Here is a 12,410-nt window from a genome sequence, read left to right as displayed (position 1 = left end):
GCACACACTCTAATATTAAACTCCTTCGTCTCTCTTTATTTACAGTTCCCCAAATCTCCGCTCCGAACACGACCAATAAATAAGAGGCGACTGTTTGGATGGGTTACAGTTTGACACATAAATAATCCAAAAGCGGTATTCCCCCCCCCCACCCACCCCCACCATGACACTCTGCTGCCTGGTTACTTTCACCGTCTCTCACCCCCACCTACCCCCCCCCACATTCCCTCTCCTCTCTCCCCCGCTACCCTGTTCAGCTCCGGCTTCCTTCTCGAACACTAGTCTCTCGTTTCCAGTCTCAAGTCCCATCTTTTTTCTCTCCCCCCCCCACCCCCAGCCCCGCTCTCCCTCCATCGGCCTCTATTTTCTCCCTTATTCTCCCGAACTCGCTACGGTGCCTTTTCTCTCACCTTTCTGCCCCCTTTTCCGCCCCTCCTCAATAAAAAATCCTTCTCTCCACTAAACACAGGGACCCGACGTTCCCAAGACAGCCTTAGCCGGTCTCCACACCCCTCTCCCCCCACCACCACCCACCGCTCTCCCTCTCTCTCCCTGGAGGGACGCATTCCTGCTTACAAGTTGCAGGTACCGGACGGGGGGGGGGGGAAGGGGCAAGGGACCCCAAATTGTGCATTGATGGTGCTGATGATCGTGGGGTTTGGTGGGGGGGGGGAGAGAGAGGAAGGGGTTAACTGCCGCTGTGAATTTAACTAACTACGAAAACAAGTGCCCGGCTTGTCGTAACAGGTTAAAAAAAAAACATTTCAGCAGAAAATCCTCCCCCCCCCCCCCCCCCCCATCGCCACCACCCTAAACCAAAACCACATTCCACCCTCCTTCCTCGAAATACGCCTCCGTTGCTCACGCCTCACTTCCTCTAACCTTTCTCTCACATTCCTTATCCTTCGCTGCTCTTCCTTATCGTTGTTGTATCGTGCGATTTTTTTATTTTAAACCCCTTTCCTCCCCCCCCCCACCCCCCCCACCCCCAACCACACCTTCAAATCCGCCCCTCCCCGACCAAAACACAAACAGAACAACAAACGATCTGGGCTCGGGTGCTTATTTGACCCCAAATTATTATTAATTTTTTCTCTCTCTCTCTGACCTCCCAAGGCTCCGCGATTCGTTTGCTTGAACACCAAATGTTGATTGATTAATTGATTGATTGATTGATCGATCGAGTCGATAAATAACAACAACAACAACAACAATCCTTGCGTTCGATACGGCGCCTTGTCACGTCTTCGAGACGCCTCAAAACGCTTCACAGGATACACTGTAAAGTGTAGTGACTGTCTGTTTTCGGGCCGCGCACTCGGTCGACCCTCACCCCAGCTTGTGGCAGATCTGCACGGCTTTCTTGTAGACGTCAGTCACGTTGTCCAGGTCCATGAGAGACCCCGGACTGTCGGCCCCGAGCTCCTCGAAGCACTTGATCTTACAGAGACGGGACCTGAACTCCAACTGGGACTTGCCCAGTCCCAGGAGATCATCAGCTGAGACGCAGCCCCTCATCCTGCCCGGCTCCCTCTCCCTCTCCCTCGGGGAGTCGGGGAGATCCAACCGGTCGAAGGACTCGGAGGAGAGGATACTGTCCTCGCTGATCGCGCTGGTGGGCCGCCCGGGCGGAGCCGAGGGTCCGGCCAAGAACACCAGGTCGTCGAACGAGCCGAAGGAGCGGAGGGAGGGGCTGCCCAAGGCCGAGTCCGTGCTGCTCCGCGAAGAGTACTTGCTGTGGTGTTTCAGGATGCCCTTGCGGGCGGGGAAGCCGGGAACGAAGGCGGCGGGGGCTGAGCCGACCGGGTGGGGGGACCGGGCTCCATCTCCGCCCCCATCCCTTCCCCGTCCAGGGGTTCCGAGCAGTCGCTGGGCTCGGGGGAGGAATAGTAGCCAGACTCCCTCTGCGGGGGCTTCTTGAGGATCCCCTTCCTGGGGGCGGTTGGCAGAGACTCCCCGAATGCCGCTCGGGACTGGGGGAGGAACACAGAGTCGTCGGGGGAGTCCGGGGCCTGGTGGGGGGCCGGGTGAGGGGTTCCGTGGCCCCTGTGGTGCTCCCCATTGCTTCTCTTCTTCAGGATGCCCTTGGGACGCTTCAGGATGGACTTGGTCGGGCTGTCGGGCGACGTTCCTCCCTCCTGCAGGGACTGGGAGATGTCGTTCTCCTTTTTGGACTTCTTGAGGGATCTCTGGCGTTCCAGGCCCGAGCCCCCCGGCTTGAACAAACCGCGCAGGCGGGAGCCGCTCTCGAGGAGCGAGCGGGCCGAGCGGTGAAGCCAGGCCGAGCCGTGGAGCAAAGGGGACCCGCACTCACCGACCCCCAGGCCGACCCCAGGACCCTCCACCTCGCCCACGGGGGTCTTGTAGCCCCAGTTCACCCACCAGTGGGAGGACACGTCCTCTATGCTCGCTCTCCGCTCAGGGTTCACCATCAGCAGCCACCGGATCAGCCCACATGCGTCTGGAACACACCCACACGGCACCGTCAGTCAGTCAACTGTCCCCAAAACCCTCACCGACCGCCCATGTTTCGCAGACGAACGCGAGACGTGTGTCGTCAATGATCGATTTGTTTTTAAAGCGGGGAAAGCACGTACACACACACGTACACACACACGTACACACACATACTGCACAGTCGCTCGCACACACACGTACACTCAGACACATGCAGACGCACGCAAGCACACACCCGCTCCCACACACACTCATACGTGCACAGTCGGTCGCACACACACGTACACTCAGACGCATGCAGACGCACGCAAGCACACACACGCACACGCACACACACACACTCGCGCCCCCGCTGGCACTGCGGATGATGGACGGAGTGGGCTGGTTACGGGGCAGTGAGGCTGACCTGATGGCGAGATGGGGGGACGGTAATCTCCGCTGCTGATCTGCCGGACCAGGAGCCGGTAGTCGTGCCCGTCGAAGGGCATTGTGCCATGGACCAGGGTGTAGAGCAGCACCCCCAGCGCCCAGCTGTCAACCTGCCAACAACGACAACAACACAGAGGTCACTTCCACTGACTGGACACAGCAATGGAGCCTCCCCCTCCTCCCACCTGCACCCCCCCCACCCCACCCGCCCGGCAACCCAGCGCCAGAGTCTCCCCCCACCACCCCCAACTCCCCCCCCACCGTCAACCCATCCTATCACAACTTTGTGGTTTATCCTGTGTACAGCGCCCCTCACACAGGTAGCGTCTCGGAGCTCTCTGCTGTGCGCAGGGTCTCTCTCGCTCTCTCACACTCACCTCCGGCCCCCGGTACGGGCGCCCGTTGACGATCTCTGGAGAGGCGTAGAGGGGGCTCCCACAGAAGGTCTGTAGGAAGCGGTCCCGGTGATAAAGGTTGGACAAGCCGAAGTCAGCGATCTAGGGGAGGGGGCAGAAAGAGCCGGGTCAGTGCATTGCTGGAGCGAGTGAGAGAGAAAGAGAGTGACAGAGAAAGAGAGAGAGTGACAGACAAAGAGAGAGACAGCTGATGGTCAGTCAATCTTTAACCCCACACAGAGCTCTGACCACTACTCACGATGATAACAACAGCAATAATAATCCTGGCATCTGACCCGGCGCCTTATCATGTCGTCGAGGCGTCTCAAAGCGCTTCACGGGATGACACACTGTAAAGCGGAGTCACTGTGTATTTTGTGGGCGCAACGCGGCAGCCGATTGCACACAGCAGCGACCCCACACACGGGCGCGGATTTCTTTTGTTTCTTTATTTTTGAAGGGATTATTATCCCCTGGAAAAGTCACCCGCCAATCGACTAACATCCGGGTTCCTGCTTACTGCTGAGTAAACAGAGGCGTGTGCGATGCGTTATATGTGTGTGTGGTGTATGACCCTTGCGAGGCGAGCGTCCAGGCTAACCAATACCCTCCAGCACATAAAAGTGTAGTGACTGTATGTTTCGTGGGCGAAACGTCACCGTGACTGAGCCTCTGCGGACACACAGTGGTCGTACGCGCTGAGAGCTACACATACACACACAGACACACGCAGATACACACGCGCACAGACAGACAGCTAAACAGCACAAACCATGCTCTGTTTACCCAGCAGTGGTATGTGCTGTACGTGGCTTTGGACTGAATCAGATTGATGGGGAATGACAGCTGCGATGTGTAATTGCATTTTTAATCAAGAGTTCGAGGCAAACACACAGCTCGGTCTCGGGCCGAGGCTCTCAGGCATCCAGGGAATCTGCCTCATTCACACAGGCACCTGCACACTTGACTACCTACCGGGCAAATAATAGAAATAACAATAATAATCGTTGCATTTAACGTCTCAAAGCGCTTCACAGGATACACTGTAAAGTGGATCGACGATCTATTTTGTGGGCCAAACGCGGCAGCCAATTGCGCACCGCGACGTCCCACAAACAGCCGTGGATTGAGTGACCAAATTATTATTTTTGTTATTATTGGTTATTTTGGTGGTTTGTTTGTTTATTGGATCGGATTATTACTTCTGGAAAAGCGACCCACCAATCAACTAACAAGTCGCGTAGTGTCGTGGTTAGAGCAGGAAAGACCCTTTCATCTCATCTCAGCCACTCCGTCGCAAGTGACTCGGCGACAAAACACAACCCGTGGCTGTGTCACTAACCCCCCACCGACTTCTCCTCAACCTTCCCTGCTCCGATAAGCAAGTCACGTTAACCATTAACTCGCCCTTAGCAGTCGGTTGTAACAAAGGTCGTTGGGACGCACTCCACCAAATTGCGTCTCTGCCAAATTCCTGGCAAGCTCACACGCTGATCAGCAGAAGCTAAATATATCCCCCCACTTGCCACTCGACTGGCAAAGATGGGGCAATGCCAGCTCCCCCCCCCACCCGCCGCCCCCCCCCCCCCCCCACCGACAGCAGTCACACACTTCAAATTCCTCTGTGCGCAACTGGGTGCCGCGTTTCACCCCACAAAACACACAGTGCCTCCACTTAACAGTGTAGCCTCTGAAGCGCTTCCAGACATCTCGACGGCCTGATCCGGCGCTGGGTCAAAGTCCAGGATTATCAAGGGAGAGAGAGAGAGAGAGCGAGAGCGAGGTGTCGGGGAGACCCACCTTGACGTTACCGTTCGAGTCCAGGAGGATATTCTCCAGTTTCAGGTCCCGGTGAACGATTCCGTTCTGTGACGAAACGGTAGACAGACAAGAGAGAGAGAGAGAGAGAGAGGGTGTCAGTCTACAGCGAGACTCAAATGCAAGACGTCTAAAGCCATTTGCAGACCGGTTCCCTTCCCCCGAAGCTTGGACTCCTTACACGCACTGACAGTATTCCGCTGTGCGCGATTGGCTGCCGCGTTTCGCCCGCGAAACACACAGTCACTACACTTCACAGCGTATCCTGTGAAGCGCTTTGAGACGCCTCGAAGACGTGATAAGGCGCTGCATCAAACGCCAGGATTATTATTATTAACCTCTTGGAAATCAATGAGAGAGATTGGCCAGTGTTCAGTGTGTGTCCCCGAGAGATGGTGTGGGTGGGGGGTGGGGGGTGGGGGGTGAGCCCCTGTGGGGGCAGGAAGCTTCCTGCTGTTTACCCGGAGGTCTGCTCCGCTCTGCTGTTTCCAGTAGTTTATCATTAGCAGAGTTATAGTTATTGGCTCAGCGATCACACTGGTCTTCAGGGGGGACAGAGCAACTGCATCTGTGTGCGTGTCTGTGTCTCTAAGGCGTGTGTCCTGTTGTGCCCGTGTGCGTTTGTTACCGTGTGCGCGTTTGCTCATACCTGTGTGTGTCCGTGTGTGTGTGTGTGTGTGTGTTCAAAATCTCACACAGACACACTTGCGTGCTTGCACGCACACACACACGCTCATACACAAACAGGCTCTCTCCCACGCGCACACACTCACACACACACACACACACACACACACACACAAATCAGGTGCGTCTCCAGCATGTAAATTCCCCGCTGGGGTGTGTGTGTGTGTAACAGAGACGTGGTTCCCACACAGTCACTCCCTTTCCTGTTGGTTTGGTTTAATTTGGTTTAATTTGGTTGGTTTCTCTGCTGATCCAATGATGTCCCGTTTCGCGTCGGACGTTAAAAGGGACCACTCCCTCCCTCCACCGAGGCTGGGGCGAGCGTGACACACTCGCACACACACTCGCACACACACACACACACACACAGTACCTTTTTCAAATCCCTCACTCCCTGGCACCTCCCCACCTACTTACAGCCCAACTCACCCACTAACCCACTGCCTCCGCTCGACCGGCTCCGGCCTCCTATTTGCGCCCCCACCCCACAGACCCCCCCCCCCAACACCCCCGTAACCCCCACTGCACCATCAGCAGCCGGGCTTCCAGCCACGACACGCCCCGAAACTCTGGAACATTCTCCCTCTGCCCTTCCCCCCCCGCCCCCCCTTTCCTCCTTTCCTTATCCATCTTCAGGTCGCGTCTGAAATGCTTACGGTCACCTCCGCCCCCCCCCCCCCCCCCCCACCCTCCCCCCGCTCGGTGCCGTACTCCCTGACTGTCAGGCGCTCTGGGACGCTGTTGTTGTTGTTATTTTGGTACCTTGTGGCAGTAGTGGACGGCGGAGACGATTTGACGGAAAACATGGCGAGCGGCCTCCTCGCTTAGACGGTGTTTCTCGTTGATGAAGTCGTACAGGTCGCCCTTGCTGGCGAACTCCATGACGATCACAATCTTATCCTTGTTCTCAAACACTGCGGACGCCAAAGAACGACACCAGGTCAAAGCCAGGGGAACGCAAGTCAGGTCCGGTCAACCCCTCGGACCTGCCACAGTCTACCCCACCCCCACCCTCACTGCCCTGCAGCGCTGACATTACCATAGCTCACTCCCCCGCCCGCCGCTGTGAGGGGCTGTGGGGTAGGGGGGGGGCGTAGGCTGTGCTCTGTGTGGGACCCTCACCTTCGTAGATGTTGATGATGTGCGGGTGGTTGAGCGAGGACATGATCTCAATCTCCCGCCGAATGTGGACCAGATCCTTTTCATCCTTGATCTTCTCTTTCCGGATGGATTTGATGGCGACCTGAACAGGAACAGAGAGATGAGATGGTCAGCCAGAGAGCGAGAGAGGGAGAGCGGGAGAGGGAGAGCGGGAGAGGGAGAGAGGACTGAGATAATAGCTGATCTCATCTGCCCCAGTGGTTAACTACCACTTATATTTATATGGCGCCTTAATGTGGGACAGAGTTAGGGTTGTGCTTTACTCACTAGTCGTGTGAGCGAGTGTGAGCAACAGGGTGTCTCTACACCCGCTCGAGGTCACAGTCAAATCTATGCAAACTCTCTTTTTTTTATATATAAATGGTGTCTTTATTGTCAGGACCAAAACTGCTCCGACGGAGGGAAAGAGGGTCAGAAATCCAACACAATTGAAACTGTTATCGGAAAAGAAGCAGGAAGGGAAACAATCCCTCACACACACAGACACAGACAGACACACACAGACACACGCACACACAGACACACAGACAGACACACACAGACAGACACACACAGACACACGCACAGACAGACACGCACAGACACACACAGACACACGCACAGACACACACACAGACACACAGACAGACACACACAGACACACACACAGACAGACACACGCACAGACACACACAGACAGACACACACACAGACACAGACAGACACGCTATTGATTGCAGTAACCCTGACAACCCAAGAAGCATTCGCAAACCCAATCACAGATCAGGAGCCCCTACGCCCAGCGAGTCAGCGCGACTGGTTTAGTTTTGAATTTGACACAGACGATGCCCTCTGGACCCTGACATACAACTCCCCAACTCCCCCCACCCCCACCCCCACACTCCCCCACCCACACAGCCACACGAGGCAAAAGGGGAGAAAACTGAAGGAGAGGGAAACAGAATCCTTTGGTGAGATGTGCCCCCAGTGCGCACACACACACACTCACACACACACTCACACACAGACACTCACACACACACACTCACACTCACATGGGGAAAAAATGTCATCAACAACAAAACCAGTGCAAAACAAGGCAACTATCACTGGCTGATACCCAACACAGGGGGTGGAAAGAAAACACACAATAACACGTCCGTATGTGTGCATATATATATATATATACACACAAAGATACACACAGCGATTGCTCTCCTCCGACCTGTTTGGTAACTCCCAAACACAAGGGCAGGGAGGGACACCCAGGGGCAAAGTGTGAACAGCAAGTGAGCAGAAACTGGTCCCCGTGACATCGCCGAGGCTGAAACCAACACATCCTGGGTCCCAGGCTGTAGCTTCTCCTCCATCCTAAAGTCCCGGGCTCCCACCTTAGGTAAACGGCCGCTGAACATGTCCATCCCAAAGGCTTGACACACCTCCCCTTCCCACCTCCGCTGCCTCCCCGTCCTTCAAGAGGATCGAGTTTAAAATCCTCACTTCTCAAGCCCTCCACGGCCTCTGCTCCTCCACCACTTCTCCGACCTGTTAACCCGCGCAACAATCTGTCCGCTCGGGGGGCACTGACCTGCTCCATGTCCCCCCCCCCCCGTCCGTCTGTCCCCTCACTCCTGCCCTGCCCACCTCACCATCCCCGGTCAGGCCTTCAGCCTCTCTCTGCCCCCACCCTCTGGAACCCCTTCCTCTTTGACAGTGTCTTTTCTCCCCCAACAATTCCCCGGAAACCACTGCCCTTTTCCCGAAGGCTCCCAAGCGCCAGGAAAGTCATCCGAGGTTACAGTGACATGCAGCGAGAGTGGTCACACCCAAGGCATATAAACTGGGCTTTAAAGGGATGCAATGGGATCAACGGTTACAGTATATATCAGGGCTATTAAGCCCTATGTTCCTTGGAGAGCACAGGAGGGTTGGGAAGGTCCTGGGGACTGAGGGAACCATTCACCTCTGGTGTAGAAGGTTTGTACATCCCATGGTCCCTCCGCCTCGCCCCTTCCCCTCGCCTCCTTCAAGGCCCATCTCAAGACCCTCCTTTTCGACCAACAGTCGGTCAACCTCCTACCCCCCTCTCCTGCCCTCCCCCCACCCTCCTGATCCCAACGCCCAACTCGGGGTCAAACCCCTGACTGCCCAGTGCCTTGGGATGCCCCCCCCTCCGCCCCCGACGCGAAAGGCTCCGTGTGAATGTCACTTGTCGCTGAGTTGCCTCTGAGGAGGTGGGGCCGACCTGACCGAGGTAACGTGATACCGAGCATTTTTATTGCGTGTCGTTGACACGACATTCACACGCTCAACGGTCAATGTCCCAGTGCTCGGCATCTGCCCCGATTTCACGGTTTTGCAATGCAACGTATCCCAAGGATCACAGTCCACCCAACCGGCCCAGGCTGACACTCCCGTGCAGCGTTCGGGGGGGGTTGGGGGGGGGGTTTGTGTGGGGGCTTTACCGCATTGCCGGGAGTTGCCGTTTGGGACATTAAACAGCTGCTGCCTGAGCCCCTGTTCAGCTCCGCATTAAAGCTCTTACTCCCGTATTGCCGTTAGAAAAGAGAAGGGAGTCTCTCTCTCTCGCTCTCTCCCCCACCCCGTGTCCTGGCCGACTATCGCCCCCCGCCCCCACAGTTACATATAAATATGACCGATTCACTTCACGGCTAAGTTGCGGGACTTTACTGTGGCGCAAACTGGCGGCTGCTTTCGCTCGCCCACAAACCACGCAGTCGCTACGCTCTACGGTAACTCCTGCGTGAAGTGCTTTGCGTGATGGAGACGCTATGGTTTAATAAGGGGTGATGGGGGGGGGGGGGGGATGGGGTAGAGGAGGGAGTCAAAGTACCAGAGAGACTGCGGACCTGAATATTTAGTGTTAATGCACTTTGAGACGCTCTCTCTCTCTCTCTCTCTCCCTCCCCCCCCCCTGTGCGTGTTTGTAATCTGTGAGTAACAGCACTTTATCCGCATCAGTGCGAGGAGCTGCTAACAGGGTTTGGAGAGGCAGTCACAGCCAACTGAATTCTCCTCTCCCTCCTCCCCCCGCCTCCTGCCCCCCATCGCTCATCTCGTCACGCTCCAAAAAACTTCTAACTATGTCAGACAGAGACACAGAGAGAGCCAGGCTGCACCTGCTGGAACTCTCTCTCTCTTTCTCTTCTCTCTTTCTCTCTCTCTCTCTCTCTCTCTCTCGCTCGCCAGACAGACAGACAGACAGACAGACAACAGACAGACAGACAAGACACCCCATGAATGAGAAACTCTCTTCACAGCCGCCAGCCGATTGTCACTGATCGGCAAAACCCTCCCCGCTCTAAAACCTGCCACAACTCACCCAGCAACACCCCCCCCCCCCCCCCCCCCAACCTCTCTCCCTCTCTTTGTCTTTCCTTTTCTCTCTCTTCCCTTCTCCCCCAAAAGATATCGAGGGCCACTCAATCCACCACTGCTTGTGGGGACGTCCGCTGTGCGCAATTGGCTGCCGCGTTTCGCCCACAAAGCGACCGCGGTCACTCCACTGCGCAGCGTATTCCGTGAAGCGCTTTGAGACGTTTCGAGGTCGTGATAAGTCGAGAGAGAGAGAGAGAGAATCAGAGAGAGAGAGAGAGAGATTGACGAAGAGAGGGAGAGTGAATGTATATGTTATTCCCCGGACAGAGATACAGAGATACAAATAATAATAATAATCATAATAATCCTTGAAAATCACTGAATATGGACATCTGTCTGTAAGGCCCAGATTTTTTTTTGGAGGGGGAGAGAAAAGAGGGGACTTTACGGACAGGGAGATAACAGGCAGGAGATTAACAAGTGGCTCCGTTTCAGTCTCTGGAAACTACTGTGAAATCCCCCGGGGTTGTGCAAATAATAAACAATAATAAATAACGATAAAATCTTAACAAACCGCCGACTGTCGCAGATCGGGGAAGACAGACAGGTTTCCTGATTCAAGTCACAACTGTATATTTAACACTCAAAATGAAAATAAAGGCATTCATGACACAAATGGTCTGGGTGTAAGTGAAGTTAAAAACACCACAAATAAAACAGTAATAATATGCCTCGCGTTTGATCACTGCGCGGCGTCTCGAAGCGCTTCACACAGGCTACACTGTAAAGTGTAGTGACTGCGTGCTTTGTGGGCGAAACGCGGCCGCCAATGGCGCGCAGCAGCGTCCCCACAAACAGCCGTGGATTGAGGGACCAAATTATTACTGTTTTTTTTCCTGAGGGGTTACTATCAGGCGGTGGTGTGTGTGGGGGGGGGGGGGGGGGGTGCGGAGTAAGGAAAGTTGCCTATGGTTTTGCCCCGACCTGTGGGAACCAGAACCCGGGTCTCTCACCTCTCACTCGCCGGCGAGTGCTCTCACCGCTGAGCTACAGGATTCCTATTATTGTTTATTAAATGCTTTGATGATACAGTATAACATAATACTATAATAACAATAAGACTGTGTAAAAAATAAAATCAATAAAGATACAATATAATACTACGATAATAAATGTTTGACTGTACAGCAAATAAAAATAAACAGATTCCTGAACTAAAAATACCGTTCAACATAAGAATTTAAAAATAAAGGCGTTTATATAAATAGGTGAAACAATAAAGTATAAAAACAAACTTCACGACAATAATAAACATAAGAAATAATAATAAACACATGAACCGTAGTAACAATATATAGAGAGAAACAGAGACAGAAAGAGACAGAGAGGGACAGACACAGACAGACAGAGAGAGACACAGAGAAAGCGAGACAGACACACAGAGACACAGACAGACACAGACAGACAGAGACAGACAGAGAGAGAGACAGACACAGACAGAGAGAGACACAGAGAAAGCGAGACAGACACACAGAGACACATAGAGACAGACACACAGAGACACATAGAGACAGACACAGACAGAGAGATAGAGACAGACAGACACAGACAGACGGACAGACAGACAGAGATAGAGACAGACAGACACAGACAGACAGAGACAGACACAGACGGACAGACAGACCTCTCTGCCCGAGCGATCCACCGCTCTGTTGACTTTGCCATAAGTGCCTTTTCCCAAAGTCTCTCTGAACTCATAGCGATGCTTCAGGTTATGTTTGTGGTGATGTCGCTTCACTGCCACTCTCCGGCTGCCCCCCCCGGGCACTGCCACTGCCCCCCCGGGCACTGCCACTGCCCCCCCGGGACTGCCAGCCAACATGGTAGGGGAGAGGGGGATAGAGGGGAATAGAGGGATAGAGAGACAGAAATACAGGTAAAGAGATAGAGAAGAGGGGTTAGAGAATAGATACAGAGGGATAGAGAGAGTGATACAGAGGGATAGAGAGAGTGATACAGAGGGATAGAGAGAGTGATACAGAGGGATAGAGAGAGTGATACAGAGGGATAGAGAGAGTGATACAGAGGGATAGAGAGAGTGATACAGAGGGATAGAGAGAGTGATACAGAGGGATAGAGAGAGTG

At 54.4% G+C, this 12,410-nt stretch overlaps 1 protein-coding gene across 1 annotated transcript; it reads right to left on the bottom strand.

Moving 5' to 3' along the window:
- Positions 1–1,274: 1,274 nt before the first annotated feature.
- Positions 1,275–12,199, bottom strand: nuak2 (NUAK family, SNF1-like kinase, 2). The gene is given in 8 exon segments (XM_042342076.1): positions 1,275–1,766; positions 1,769–2,461; positions 2,864–2,996; positions 3,264–3,383; positions 5,082–5,147; positions 6,549–6,700; positions 6,909–7,029; positions 11,950–12,199. Coding segments are annotated over 8 exon segments (1,920 nt in total). The 5' UTR covers positions 12,148–12,199; the 3' UTR covers positions 1,275–1,329.
- Between the last annotated feature and the right edge of the window lie 211 nt (positions 12,200–12,410).

Source organism: Callorhinchus milii, unplaced genomic scaffold (assembly GCF_018977255.1).
Source record: "Callorhinchus milii isolate IMCB2004 unplaced genomic scaffold, IMCB_Cmil_1.0 Scaffold19, whole genome shotgun sequence".
Classification (NCBI taxonomy): domain Eukaryota; kingdom Metazoa; phylum Chordata; class Chondrichthyes; order Chimaeriformes; family Callorhinchidae; genus Callorhinchus; species Callorhinchus milii.
Note: the sequence above shows the minus strand (reverse complement) of the source record. Positions and strands in the feature narration are given on the sequence as shown.